Below are 14,138 nucleotides of genomic sequence, written 5' to 3' on the forward strand. Positions count from 1 at the left end.
GAGGTGAATGTTAAGAATAAGAAAAGTGAAAGTGCTAGCGGCTCAACTGTGTCCGACTCTTTATAACCCCGTGGACTATAACCCACCAGGCTCCTTTGTCCATAGAATTCTCCAGGCAAGGATACTGGAGTGGGCTGCCATTTCCTTCTCCAGGGGATCTTCCCAACCCAGGGACTGAACCTGGGTCTCCTGCATTGCAGGCAGACTATTTAGCATCTGAGCCACCAGGGAAACTTTATGATAATAAAGTTTACCTCAAAATTATTTATGCCAAGCTAATGTAATCATTCATAAGCATACTGGGGAATAATCCTTAGAGTTATTTATATCACTCTTTTCTTACAGTAGCTATCTTAGAAAATGGAATGTAGATTAACTGTCATAATTCACTGCTATGTTTTATTATTTTACCATTATAAATAATGGCCAAGGTTAAAGGTAATAGTGATAGTATAAATCTATTCTTAATGCTTATAATGGAGTCTATATGCTTAAAAACGAATAGAATAACTAAATACAGAAAATACATTTTCTGTATTTAGAGAGAAAGAGATACTCTGAGAGAAAGAAATACTTTGGAATCCAGTGTACTTATCCTCACTCATGAACAGCGTGGCCCTCTTCCAAAAACAAGACTCTAGAATCAGTCATATCCTAACAGAATATTCTCCTCTAAGAAATCTTTGTTGTTGTTTAATCACCATTGTGTCCGACTCTTTGCTACCCATGCACTATAACCCACCAGACTCCTCTGTCCATGGAATTTCCCAGGCAAGAATACTGAAGTGGGTCACCATTTCCTTCTCCAGGGGATCTTCCTAACCCAGGGAGCAAACCTGCATCTCCTGCATTGCAGGCAGATTCTTTATCATCTGAGCCACCAAAGATGCCCAAGCAATCTTTAGGAGATAAGTCTTGGCCCAAGAGAGAAGGGAAGTTACTACTGTCTTAATAACTTTATAAAAATAAATCACTTTTCTTAATAAGAAAGCAGAAACTTCATTTCAACTCCTCCAATACTAAAATGTCCCAGGCATTGTCATGATTGTCATGAATTTCTTCAAATCTACGGAAAAGTTTTGTGACTAACTTTTCAGGGTTTTTTTTTTTTTTTTTGCCATACCATGAGGCTTGCAAGATCTTAGTTCCCTAACCAGGGATGCAATCTGTGGTCCCTGCAGTGCAAGCACAGAGTCCTAACCACTGGACCACCAGGGAAACCCCTAACCAGATTTCTTAAAGGAAGTATATAATTGCTTATATAATAGATTTCACCAAGATATTGAATTTACCCATTTTGCCTATTTTACTCACAACAAAAGTGAGTAACAGAAACCATGCAGCTAAGAAACTGCCCAGGAGCCTACACATTATTTAAAATATTTCTCTGAGTCTCTCAAAGTCGATTCCCAAAAGTACTGAAGGATGACACTCCAAAAGACTCTACCATGGTGCTGAAGAAAGACGAGAGACTCACAGGCCTAGAGCGTGTGCTCACAAGCTGGTCCTCAACAAACACTTGTGTAAGAAATCATCTTTCCATCCCATTCTGTCAAAGTCTAGTTCCTAGACCACCTATTTAAAATGTTTACATCTTATTTATTCCATTAAGAGAGTAGAATGCTAAAAATTTTCCAAACAAAATGTGTAAGTAAAGCACTATTAAAAATGAGTTACAAAACTTCTTACTCAATTTTTCTCAGATCATAAAACTCTATCACAAAACAGAAAACGCCTGGATTTCTTTTCTAGGTCCTAAGAGCTTTGCCCTTCCACCAAAAGCTTTCCTGCTGATTAAATGTCATTTTTGATCATTATGAACTTTTGCTGTATTTGAATTTGCTGGAGAAAGCTTACAACTTCACACTTCACCAAATGATGAAACCTCAAGGGCAAGTAATAGCAAGATGCGGACAGAAATTATACATTGCACTCAAAACCTGATCAGCAGGAGAACTTGAAAAGAGGCCATTACCTTTAAATTGGAGGCAAGAAAGCTACTGGGCTAACACAAGCACCTGAAGAGCATCCTATCGTGTTCACAACCAGCAGAAAGAGCATATTCAGTATTTCCTGCCTTGTCAAGTTGATACCTCGTATACTTTTGTCTGTGAATTATTCTCCACATATGTGTATTATTAAAAAAAAAAAAAATAGAACTGATATTTAAGCTCTCCTAAGACTGTGCTCAGTCACTCAGGCGTGTCTGACTCTTCTGACCCCACGAAACATAGCCCTCCAGGCTCCTCTGTCCGTGCGATTTCCCAAGCAAGAATACTGGAGCGGGTTGCCATTTCCTTCGCCAGGGGAACTTCCTAACCCAGGGATTGAACCCATGTCTCCTGCATTAGCAGGTGGATTCTTTACCACTGCACGACCTAGAAAGCCCTTCCTAAGACTAAAACCGACAAAATTAAGTTCAAACATGAAACTGGCTGACCACAAAGAACTCCAGGGTGACTGACAGAATAACAATCACAAATTTGTGCTGGGTACCATATGATGCATTCTGCTACTGCTAAATGCTAAGTCGCTTCAGTCGTGTCCGACTCTGTGCGGCCCCACAGACAGCCTCCCACTAGGCTCCCCCATCCCTGGGACTCTCCAGGCAAGAACACTGGAGTGGGTTGCCATTTCCTTCTCCAATGCAGGAAAGTGAAAAGTGAAAGTGAAGTCACTCAGTCGTGTCTGACTCTTAGCAACCCCACGGACTGTAGCCCACCAGGCTCCTCCATCCATGGGATTTTCCAGGCAAGAGTACTGGAGTGGGGTGCCATTGCCTTCTCCAAGGGTAAATCCTAGAAGTCGCCAAAATTCATGCTGAATGATGCATTCTACAGAACAGTAAATCTTAAAATTGCTGCTCAGAAAGATGACACAGGTAATTGCAAGTTAAGAACACACATTCACATTCTTATTCTTCTCCCCATATCCACCACCAAAAAAGTGGTAACAGGCCTCCTTTTTCATGCCTCCTATCCCTCTACTCACCACATACTAAACGGAATCTGTCATTTATTCAGAGATTAGACCAGAAAATCCCTAGGTACATCCAGGAAGTGAATTTTCACTCCTAACTTACATTCCCCATACCTTCCAGCAAATGCTCAGAGAAGTTCAAGATGCCAAATTCTTTGAGACTAAAATACCTATCAATCCATGACCCACAAAATGGTCTGTAGGCCAAATTTGGATATACAAATCACCATTAGCTTTACGGTTTTGAGCAAAACCCTAGGCAGAGTGGAAGACTCTGCAATAATTAATTGTTACAGTCAAGAACTTTCTTACAGCTCATATAAATCTGACTCTGCCAGAAAAACGGGAAAAAAACCATCTTCAATGGGTTCCTATTACTCAGATCTCACAATTCCAAAGCAAATGAATATTAAACATGCAACTTGCCAAGACTTGGGCTCTCCAAAGTGGAGATAATTAATGCTGTAGAGGTCCATATCCTCGGTGTGCCATGCAAATGTGGTTTTCCACATGCCAAAATATAGATAAGGGGTGTTTACACCCTCAATAGAAATACCACACTCTTCCTCAACCACATCCAAGACCGTGTTTAGGCGAGCTATGTTCCATTCATCCACACCCTAGAAAAAGGGAAGAGAGAGAAGGGGGAAAAAAGACAAACATTAATAAACTCATAAAGATAACATTTACTGATCAAACCATCATCTGCCAAAATTATTATACTGTATATTTTAACTCGCTTAGAAAGTCAAAAAATAAAGCAATAAGTATCCAAGGCACATACACACACACATATATATATTTATACAGATCCATGATTAATTATCCAAGATTAATACCAGCAAAATGTGGTTCTATATAAATATTAGTATAAAATTATGCCAAACGACAGAGAATTAAGGACCTACTCCCATCAGCTGTTAGTAAAAAAAAAAACATCATTGATTCAAAGCATATGATCTGCAGCATGCTTTCCATCCTTGGAACACTATTTAGTTTGGGGGGTTTTCTGGTTTTTAGCTTATTTGCACATTACTTAAGTCATTAAACATGAGCCATCATCTCAAGACACCACTAACAAAATGTATCTTCTGTCATCCCTCTTTCAGCCCCATTCAGTTCTGGCATGTGATACATCATTTCCTGAAAACCCAAGTCTAATTTTGGAAAAATCCTTAGCACTATTCTAAGTCACAGATCATTGTGCTTTTACTGCTTCTTCAACTAAATATCAACCGCTTATGCTGATGGAGAATTTTAAACAAAGAATAACAGCTAAAAATATTTATCTAAACTTTGGTAAAATTGTTGGAATAATATAGTTTTATAACAATAACACAACATGGCTGGTAACAGAGACAGAAAAAGTTGAGTCACTGGGATAAAAGTTAAAATGACAGGAAAAGATTCTAGTCTTATTAAAACTTACCAATCACTTATTAATGCACTCTAATTCACAACTGTTTACAATTTTTACAGACTATTTTTCTCATAAACTTTTCTCACAATAAAATACTAAATATCAGTGATTGGACCCACTTTTTTTGCAATCACGATGAAATGGCAGTGTCTTTAAATCCATTTCAACCTCCTCATGATACTATTAAAGAGGGACATTAAATTTATTTATGTATACCAAAAAGGCCCTACCCAGTAATTATACCAAGGCTTCATAGATAACCATGCCTAGTATTTTCCTTATTGTTCTGTTTTCATTATAGTCTTTAGATGACAATATAATCAATGTACTGATCTTACTTACTTGAGCTTTTGGGTCAGGAAAATTTTTGATGGGGCAGTTAATGAAGCTGTGCCTCAGGTAATATAACTGAAAAGTATCAGGGGAAATCACTTAATTCCAAAACTCCCCAAGACAGCCATTCCATAACTTAAAACCCACAGCAGGAAGCTTGCTATTTGGAAATTGTTCAAAGTTAAGTATCCTTCTAGAAAAGATCCTAGGTCCCAACTTATGAGACCTCATAAAAGTTCAAATTATGTAAAATATTTTATCTCACTCTATTTATAGTGATGCAATCTCTTAACCCTAGTCCAATCAGACTTCAGTCCAATCACTCTAATAATAGAGTCCTCCTATTTAAAAGTCATTATTGAGGCAATGAATCTGAAGTAATAAATGAGCACCATATTATAGGAAACATTTTTAAATTGAATGAGCTTGCAAATTAAGGAACAAACTATTCTTCTGAAATTCCTATATTTGAAGAAGTCTCATCTTTGTTTCTGACTGATATTACCTTTCAGAAATAACTTAGGCTGAATCCCTTGACATGACTAGACCTGTGGGTCTAAAGGGATGAGGGAAGAGAAAAAAGAATGATGCCAGATGACCCAGATTATGGCTCCAGCTCTGCCACTGCCGAGGGCAAAAATCCCTGCAATTTCCAGAGCTCCCATTCTTTCTTTGTGAAAGCATGAGGTACCCACCCAGAGCTGCTAGGAGGACTAAATAGGCTAAAGGACATAAAAACTTTTAGAAAATAAAACTTCTTATATTTGAGAACTGACAAATGTTTCCACTATTCTCCAGTAAATCTTACTGGAAACAAAACAAAAGCCAAACATGTGATAAAGTGATAGAAAAAAAAAAAAGCCCTATGAAATTCACTACTGAAATTCTTCCCATTAATGGGCAAATATTAATAATATGTTGGCATCAGCTTCTTCTGGGCAAGGGGCAAGGGCCAAGGCTGCCATGATGTTAAAACTTAATTTCTTTTGCTAAGATAAAAAGTCACATAATTTCAATAAAAGAGGTTATTAAAATATTAAGAATAACAGGTATAACAAGGGGCTGAGAATAAATCCTATTCCAAATTCCTTCTCCAACATCTGCTCTCCACTACTGACTGAACTCGCTAGCTGCCTAAAGGACAGGTTCTACTCAAACTCTAAAGAGCACCAGGTCTCCTTCAGAGATTCAGACAAGGAGGACACCTCATTTGTCACTTGGGAGAAGTGTGACACCACAGTCTATTTCACTATACTGCACATACATGTACACTGCTGCTGCTGCTAAGTCGCTTCAGTCATGTCTGACTCTGCGACCCCAGAGACGGCAGCCTACATCTACTCAAAATAATCCTGTAACATAAGCAATGTCATACCCAAATGAACAAATGGAAAACCTAGTACTCCTAGAGCAGTGGGTGGCAAAGATAAGCCTGAATCTTTCTGACTCTAGGCCTTCACTTATAAACTCTATGCTTTCAGTTCTGATCATGTTAAAATGCAATATACCATCCTCTTCTCTCAGCACTAAAAATCAACAAAGATCCAAGGAGCTAAAATTTATGACAGGCAAATATATAAAACTGCTACATTCTTCCCACCCCGGCATACAGTCACCATACACAAACACTGGCAAAGCTTCTAATAAAAGCTGCTTCACTTCGGGCTTGGGGACAGAACTGATTTAGTGTAAAAGTAGTCTCCAGAAAGACACCAGCTACAAACAAGCCCCACAATGACAGGCTGGAAATCTGCCAAACCATTCAAAGCTTAAAGCCATCAAGTCTCTTCAGAAAGTCTATACACCAATGCATGTTCACAGACAAATGCCTCTTCCCAGACTCCATCCCCTCAAATAAAGCTATTCCATACAATGTCCATGGAGAAGGCAATGGCATCCCACTCCAGGACTCTTGCCTGGAAAATCCCATGGATGGAGGAGCCTGGTAGGCTGCAGTCCATGGGGTCGCTAAGAGTTGGACACAACTAAGCGACTTCACTTTCACTTTTCACTTTCATGCATTGGAGAAGGAAATGGCAACCCACTCCAGTGTTCTTGCCTGGAGAATCCCAGGGACGGGGGAGCCCGATGGGCTGCTGTCTATGGGGTTGCACAGAGTCAGACACGACTGAAGCGACTTAGCAGCAGCAGCAGCAGCACAGAATGTCCAACAGGTGTTTGAGCAGTATTGCAACTCACCTGACCTCCACTGAGCAAATGTTTCCTCTCTGGTCCCCATTTCCCTTTACCCCAATAACCCAGTGCATTCTAGGCATGCCCTGCTCTGTGTGTCTATTTACCCTGTCTCTGCCTGGTTTACTGAAATAATTCACCATTGGACCATAATTTGTGCACATATGTGTAAATGAGAAGTTTATCAAGGATCCTTCTTTTCAATCTCTGTATCATCCACCTAACAAGAATCAGACAGTAATCTGAAAGAACTCCTAAATTTTTATTACCATAGCCACTCAGGATCTGTTTGAGGATCAGGTTTTGGACTTCACAGAGGAAATAAGTACCCCCAAACTGGCATCAGCGTGAACGATGCCTCTATAAACCTACATAGAGAGACTGCGCTAAGTCTGAATTCACACCCTTGAACTCTGGGCCTAGGTCACTGAACACAGGGCACATCCAGGCCAAGGAGCTCCTTCTTTTTGGGACTATGAGCATCTAGAATGTTCTACAATGACTGTGCTAGGTCACTGGGAAATTGAAGCAACACAGGGAAGCAATATGCCACATTAGAAACCAAACCAGTAAGGAGCCCTCCCATCTAATACAGAGAAATATTGCAAAAATCACAGCAAACTAGTTCTCCCTAAAATATTTATAATGAACATTACCCCTACAAGTGGCTATGGTCAAAAAATGTTGGTGTCCTTTTCTCCTCCTCTTATAAAGTCACAGTGCCAGCAGGTACTCGGAAGTTTCTAAGAGGTCACGCTGTAAGGGAGCCTGTTTAACTCTGCTTTAACTCTACATTTCCCAAATGTTACTTGATCACAGGACCTTATTTACATAAGACATTAAAATCTTTCCTCAACAATGTCCACATCCAACCCACATGTTTCTCCTCCCCACCCCACCTGCCATTATCCTCAACACCTACAATGTTATCCCCACACAGCTCTTTCCATACAATGCTTTGAGCCTTCATCTCTCTCCTGAGTTTCACTGCCACATGCCCAGCTCTAAGCTGGACCCAAAGTGACCCCAAAAAAATTTCTGAAATATATAAATTTATGAAAAAAATTTCATTAAAAAAGCTAATCATTAAAATAAGAAAAGAGCCACCTCCCAGGTGTTACAAACTCCGAGAAAATACTAAAAAAAATTATTAAAGTTTCTCAGTAAAGTTTTCAGATACTTTTATTTAGTACTTTTTACAAGATTACGCTTGTCCTCATTTGGCTCTCACCATCCCTTTCTATGACCCTTACTGCAGCCCAGCTAACACCTACTAGAGTAACATGATCCAAACAGAAGACCATCTTCCAAATTTCAACTTACTTTAAAGATAGGCTAATGTAAATTACTGCCACCAATTCATAAGGCTGTAATAAGCCCTTGAAGTTTCAAAGGTAATACACATGAGGAAAGAAAACTTGGTTGTTTTAAAAGACTTCAAAATCAATCCATTTCACACAGTAATGTGGGAAAATTGAATCTTTCAAAAACTAAAATGAGAGCCTTGGACACATTTAAAATAGAGGGTTTCCTTAGGATCTTTACACATAAGAATAAAATTAGACTCATGTGAAATTCATTTTGCTTTAAAGTTAATTACAATGTGTGACACGATAGCTCTTTTTGCTGCTTCCTTTCCATGAAAATATCTCACATTCTCCAAACTTTTTACTTTAAAAACAGACCTCTCTTTCCCTTTTTGCATTTTTTTTTCCTTTTTGCATTTTTATACACCAAAATACCTACAAAATTTTACAGCAGTGCTTTCTTTTCTTTCTGAAACTCTAGTCAATAACCAATGTGGAGCAAGTTTTGAAGAAACAAAAAATTTCTGCAACAAAAAGTACTACACAGTAACAAAAAAAAGACTCACTTCAAAAATGTAGCTATGAGTATGACAAGAAGGAATGTGGAGAAGAAAAGAAGGGAAATGCTCAATCAAATAAAGGATTATAGAGAGCTTGGAACCCCTGCCTTGAGTCTAGACCATTGAGACCTTGAAGTTATTTAAATCTCTGGTTCCAGGCAAAAACAACTCCAAGCCTTCTGGGAGAAAAGCATCCTCCATTTTGACTTACAAATTTTCCACAAATTAGGATCAAGCCAAAGCATAAAACTGAAGATCACCACAAATATAGGGAGGTAAGACCTCATGGAGAAAGCTAGCAAAAACAACTGGCCCTTCCCCACCCCAAGGACTTCTGGTATCAGAATCTTCAGAGGCTAAAGACCTTGAAATGCTTAAAGAAATTTAAAAATGGAATCACAAAGACATGGTAGACTTCTACATATGAAACATATCATTTCACTAGTATATCACTGATACATCATTTCATTTATATATCATTATTAAACTAAAAACTGACTGAAAGGATTAAACAAGAGAAGTGCTCACCTAGAAGGGAAAATTTAAGACATAAACACACAGTACAGCACAGAAAGATGAGACGAAGTATCTGAAAACCAAAGTTAAGCAATACTTAGGACAGAACGTCTATAGTTCATGTATTCAGAGTCCCAGGAGTGAGAAAAATACAAAACTAAATAAAGTCACTAAACGAGAACACTGATAAAACCAATTATATTAAAATTTAAATCTCTGTTCATTAAGACACTGTAATACCATCTATAAAAATATTTGATGTCAATTTTAGTTGACCTTAAATAAACATAAATAAAAATAAATACACTTTCAACTGAGTTGAAGCTATATAAAACAGACTTCTCAGAACTTTAATGATGCTACACTAAAGCTGTGGATGCTACAGCTTTTGTTTTCCGGTGGCAAAAACATCAAAATGCCTCTTATTGATTAAAAACTGCTTATAAATCCTTCATTATTACTCCTACTCTTGAAGTCAATAATATTCTATATGGCCAAATATCTGGGTTCATTCTGGACTCAGGCATTCCAGTACTCTTGGTTGTTGGTCTTCTTTTCCCCTTAAATATTTATTTACTTATTTGGCTGCATCAGGTCTTAGTTGCACCATGAGGGATCTTCCGTTGTGGCACACGGACTCTCTAGTTGTGGGGGCACAGACTTAGCTGCTCTGTGGCATGTGGCATCTTAGTTCCCAGACCAGGGATCAAACCTGCATCCTCCAAATTGCAAGGCAGATTCCTAACGACTGGACCACCAGAGAAATCCCCTTGGTTTGTTTTCTTTTTTAACTATTTTTATAGCAATGCCCAAGGGTAAAAATAATAATTTCTGTCTGTATTCCTTTTCAAGTATTTTCTAGAAAAGCGGTTCAAGAAAACTAAAACTGTTTTTATTTCATGTAATATAAAATAGGGAATTGATTTTGCAAGTTCACAGATGAGTACTGTTTTTGCTATTTATCTTTATACATTATTTTAATCACACTAGTTACAAAGTACTTTTACATGCCTGTAAACAAACATCCTTTTACAGCACACCTTGTACATATGTAAAGTTTGTAATTCTTGCTGTTCACTTTTACCTGACAAAGAAAACAGTGAACACTACTGAAATCGTGGTAGAACTTTACTTGTTCTTGTCTTGTGTTTACCCATCTTGGCCAGTCACATATCTATTCAAGAAACATTCCCAACAGAGTCCAACAAGATCAGACTATAAAATTGCTTTCAACATTCCATACTAGATATTGACTATTACATCAACTATTAAGTGTGTAACATTTAATTGAGAATTATATAACTGTGGATGGTTTCTGATTTTATTTTTAAGACTGTGGATTGTGTTTAAACAATTCAAAATTGTATATTCCTGATTCTGAGATACTAAGTGGTATTGCACCATTGTCACTTTACTAAATGTGTATAACAGTTCCATGAATCTGATATATCATCATATAGCTTTAGGTGGCAGAATTAAAATTAACCTGTTAACCTCTCTCTCTCTCTCTCTCTCTCTCACACACACACACACACACACACACACACAGAAAGAGAGAGAGAGGGAAAATGAAAGAAACAAAAAAGTCTGAGAAGATCAAGACAAAATTGAAGCAAATTAGCAAATAATTCCACAAATGTAACTGGCATGGTTTTGGTATCCAGAATACATTAAAAATTCCAAATAATAAGAAAAAAATCAAACAATCTAATAGAAAAATAAGCAGAGGAAAAAACAAGAAATACAAATGATCAACAAAGACAAGACAAGATATTCTAAGTCATTTATAGTCAGAGAAAGGCAAATTCACACACAAGATATTTTAAAGCCACAAGACTAAAAAGTCAAAGTTGGGTAAGTAATAAGATGAACAGGATCAAGTGATGAATACTGTCAGCATGAGGAAGCTTTTGAAGGTGCCAGAAGTGTTCTAAACCTGGACTGGTGGTGGTGGTTACACAAAAATCATTGAATTATACATTCAACATGGGTGGATTTTGTGGTATGCAACTTATACCTCAGTAAAGCTATCTTATACAGTGCAAGGGGAGACTTTGCTACAAAGTTTTTGAGAAACAAGGCAACAATATCTGACCAAGTTGAATACTCTCTGAGGCAGCACTTTCATTTCTAGATAAGTGCTTCAGACTACCTATATATAATACACCAGAAATCATATACAGGAATGGGTTCATAGCAGCAATATTTATTTTAAGAAAGAAAGAAAGAAAAAGAAAATATCCCAACAGGATAATAAAAAATAAAATATATACTCACAAAATGGAATGCCATTCAGCAATGGAAATGACTAAACAATAGTGCACAAATAATATGAAAAAATTCAGAAAACTTAAAGTGTTTGGGATAGTCTCAGAAGACTAACAGAGTGATACTACTTTTAATATAGTCAAAAATAAGCTAAACTAAATACGTTGTTTAAAAATATGCATCTGTCTAAAAACAGAGCTACCAGATGATCCTGCAATCCCACTCCTGGGCATATATCTGGAGAAAAACATGGTCCAAAAGGACACATGCACCCCATGTTCGCTGCAGCACTGTTTACAATAGCTAAGACATGGAAGCAATCTAGATGTCCATCAACAGAGGAATGGATAAAGAAGATGTGGGGGCTTCCCTGGTGGTTCCCTGATAAAGAATCCGCCTGCCAATCCAGGAGACACGGGTTACCTGATCAGGGAAGATCCGTCATACCGCAAAGCATCTAAGCCCATGCACCACAACTACCGAGCTTGTGCTCTAGAGCCCAGGAGCCACAACTCCTGAGCTCACGTGTCACAATTACTGAAGCCCATGCACCGAGAACCCATGCTTCACAACAAGAAAAGCCACCACAGTGAGAAGCCCATCTACCACAACCAGAGGGCAAAGCCCTCTCCCTGCAACTAGAGAAAGCCCACACGCACAGCAACACAGACCCAGCACAGTCAAAAATAGATTTAAACAATTATTTTCTAAAATGACATACATACATAAAATGGAATACTACTCAGCCATTAAAAAGAATAAAATCTCATTTGCAGCACCATGGATGGACTCACAGACTGTCATACTGAGTGAAGTAAGACTGAGAAAGACAAATATACAGTACACTTACATGTGGAATCTTAAAAAAATGATACAAATGAACTTATTTACAAAACAGAAACAGATTCAGAGACTTAGAGAACAAACTTATGGTTACTAGAGGGCAAGGGTGGGTGGGAGAGGTAATTAGGAAGTTTGGGATTGACATGTACACAGTGCTATATTTATCAATAAAACAGACAACCAACAAGGACCTACTGTGTGGCACAGGAAACTCTGCTCAGTATTCTGTAACTACCTAAATGCAAAAGAATTTGAAAAAGAATAGGTACTTGTATATGTATAACTTAATCACTTTGCTGCACACCTGAAACTAAAAAAAACATTCGAAATCAACTATACTTCAACAACAACAACAAAATTTGCTTTTGGGGTTTTTTTTTAGGCAAGATACCAAACACAAAGTTCGGGCCACTCATGGTGATGGAGTGGGATAGCAAAGAAGGACTGTAGAAAGAGCATCCCATGGGCAGCACAACAGTAATGTTTTAGCTATGGGACTGCATGGTGGGTGTGGGGTACTCAATGTATCACTGTGCTTTAAAATGTAACTTTCACATATAAAATGAGATAATACATTCTAAAAATATGATAAAGGAAAAGTCATGAAAAAGAGAACATCTCCTGAGTCACACCCCACGGTACCGTGTCTGCCCTGGCACCCTGTCTTAGTGACAAGAGGATAGCAGCGTATCTCGTGAGAAGAGCAGGCACCTTTTCTTTAGTAGTAACCCCTAATCAAACACCCTTCATTGCTCTGACATGACAGGCTTCGACAGATGGTAGAAAGAATAAACTGATGGTGGGTTGGACTTCTAAGTAAATGAATATTGCAGAACAGCATTCTTCACAATTCTCTTGGTCGGAATCAGCTAGTGAACATTTCATTAGGGCTTCAGGATTTGTGTCCCACTTTGCTTTACTACTGCCGCCAGTTGCAGCTGTTCCTCAGTACATAATATGCAGCAGGCCTTGCCCTAGGTGTTTTACTTATTCATCTCATTTTACCCTATGAGGTGATAAACAGAACTACGATCTACTATTAGTGCCATTTTATAGATTCGACAGCTGCCGCAGGAGAAGTCAGATAATTCACCCAAGATCTCACAGCTCACTACTGTGTAACCAGAATTCAAGGGTGACAATGGAAAACTCTAACCCGAGCTGGCATTACTGTGCCCGAAGCCTCATAGCCAACCAATCAGCCAGAAAGTCAATTCTAAACTTTTATACAATCAAGGAGAGAAAGACTTCCCTCAATCCCCCAATGACTGGAAGGGAAAGTTAATAATTTGGTGATTATATTTGCTACTTTCCTATTTTTTTAAGGACTACCAATCAAAAAGATGATTTGGAAAAAACTGCATGAGGCCAAGAGCAGGATTCATGGATTCACTCAGACATGCATTCTATTAAAAAAAAAAAAAAAGAAAGAAACTTACAGAAATAATAAATAGAACTTGTTGACTTTATTTTATACATCTACACATGACTCTTGCAGAAAATCCTAAAAGGAATCTGAACCATAAAAGCCTTGTTCTCCTTTAAAGAGGATCAATTATCTCAACATTTAAGAAAATAGTAAAATTCCAAACCCAGACACTGACAAGTTCTTTGTAAATACAGGAAATTTAAAACACTACAATTTTTACTGATGAATTCATATTTTCTAGACTAAGGCTTCCAAGGTGGCTCAGACAGTAAATCTGTCTGCAATGCTGA

General features: G+C 38.0%; 1 protein-coding gene across 8 annotated transcripts in view; it reads right to left on the minus strand.

Annotated features, from left to right (window-relative positions):
- Window positions 1-14,138, minus strand: part of KDM4C (lysine demethylase 4C) — a 416,591-nt gene that overhangs the window by 342,319 nt on the left and 60,134 nt on the right. For all 8 annotated transcript variants that reach the window (XR_009737991.1, XR_009737992.1, XM_061425318.1 and 5 more), the window contains exon 5: window positions 3,406-3,599. Coding sequence is in view for 6 of the 8 variants with exons in the window: in XM_061425318.1 (XP_061281302.1) it covers window positions 3,406-3,599 (194 nt within the window). In the remaining 2 variants the exon portion in view is untranslated. The remainder of the gene's footprint in view (window positions 1-3,405; window positions 3,600-14,138) is intronic.

The sequence above is a fragment of the Bos javanicus genome, chromosome 8 (assembly GCF_032452875.1).
Source record: "Bos javanicus breed banteng chromosome 8, ARS-OSU_banteng_1.0, whole genome shotgun sequence".
In the NCBI taxonomy this organism is placed as follows: domain Eukaryota; kingdom Metazoa; phylum Chordata; class Mammalia; order Artiodactyla; family Bovidae; genus Bos; species Bos javanicus.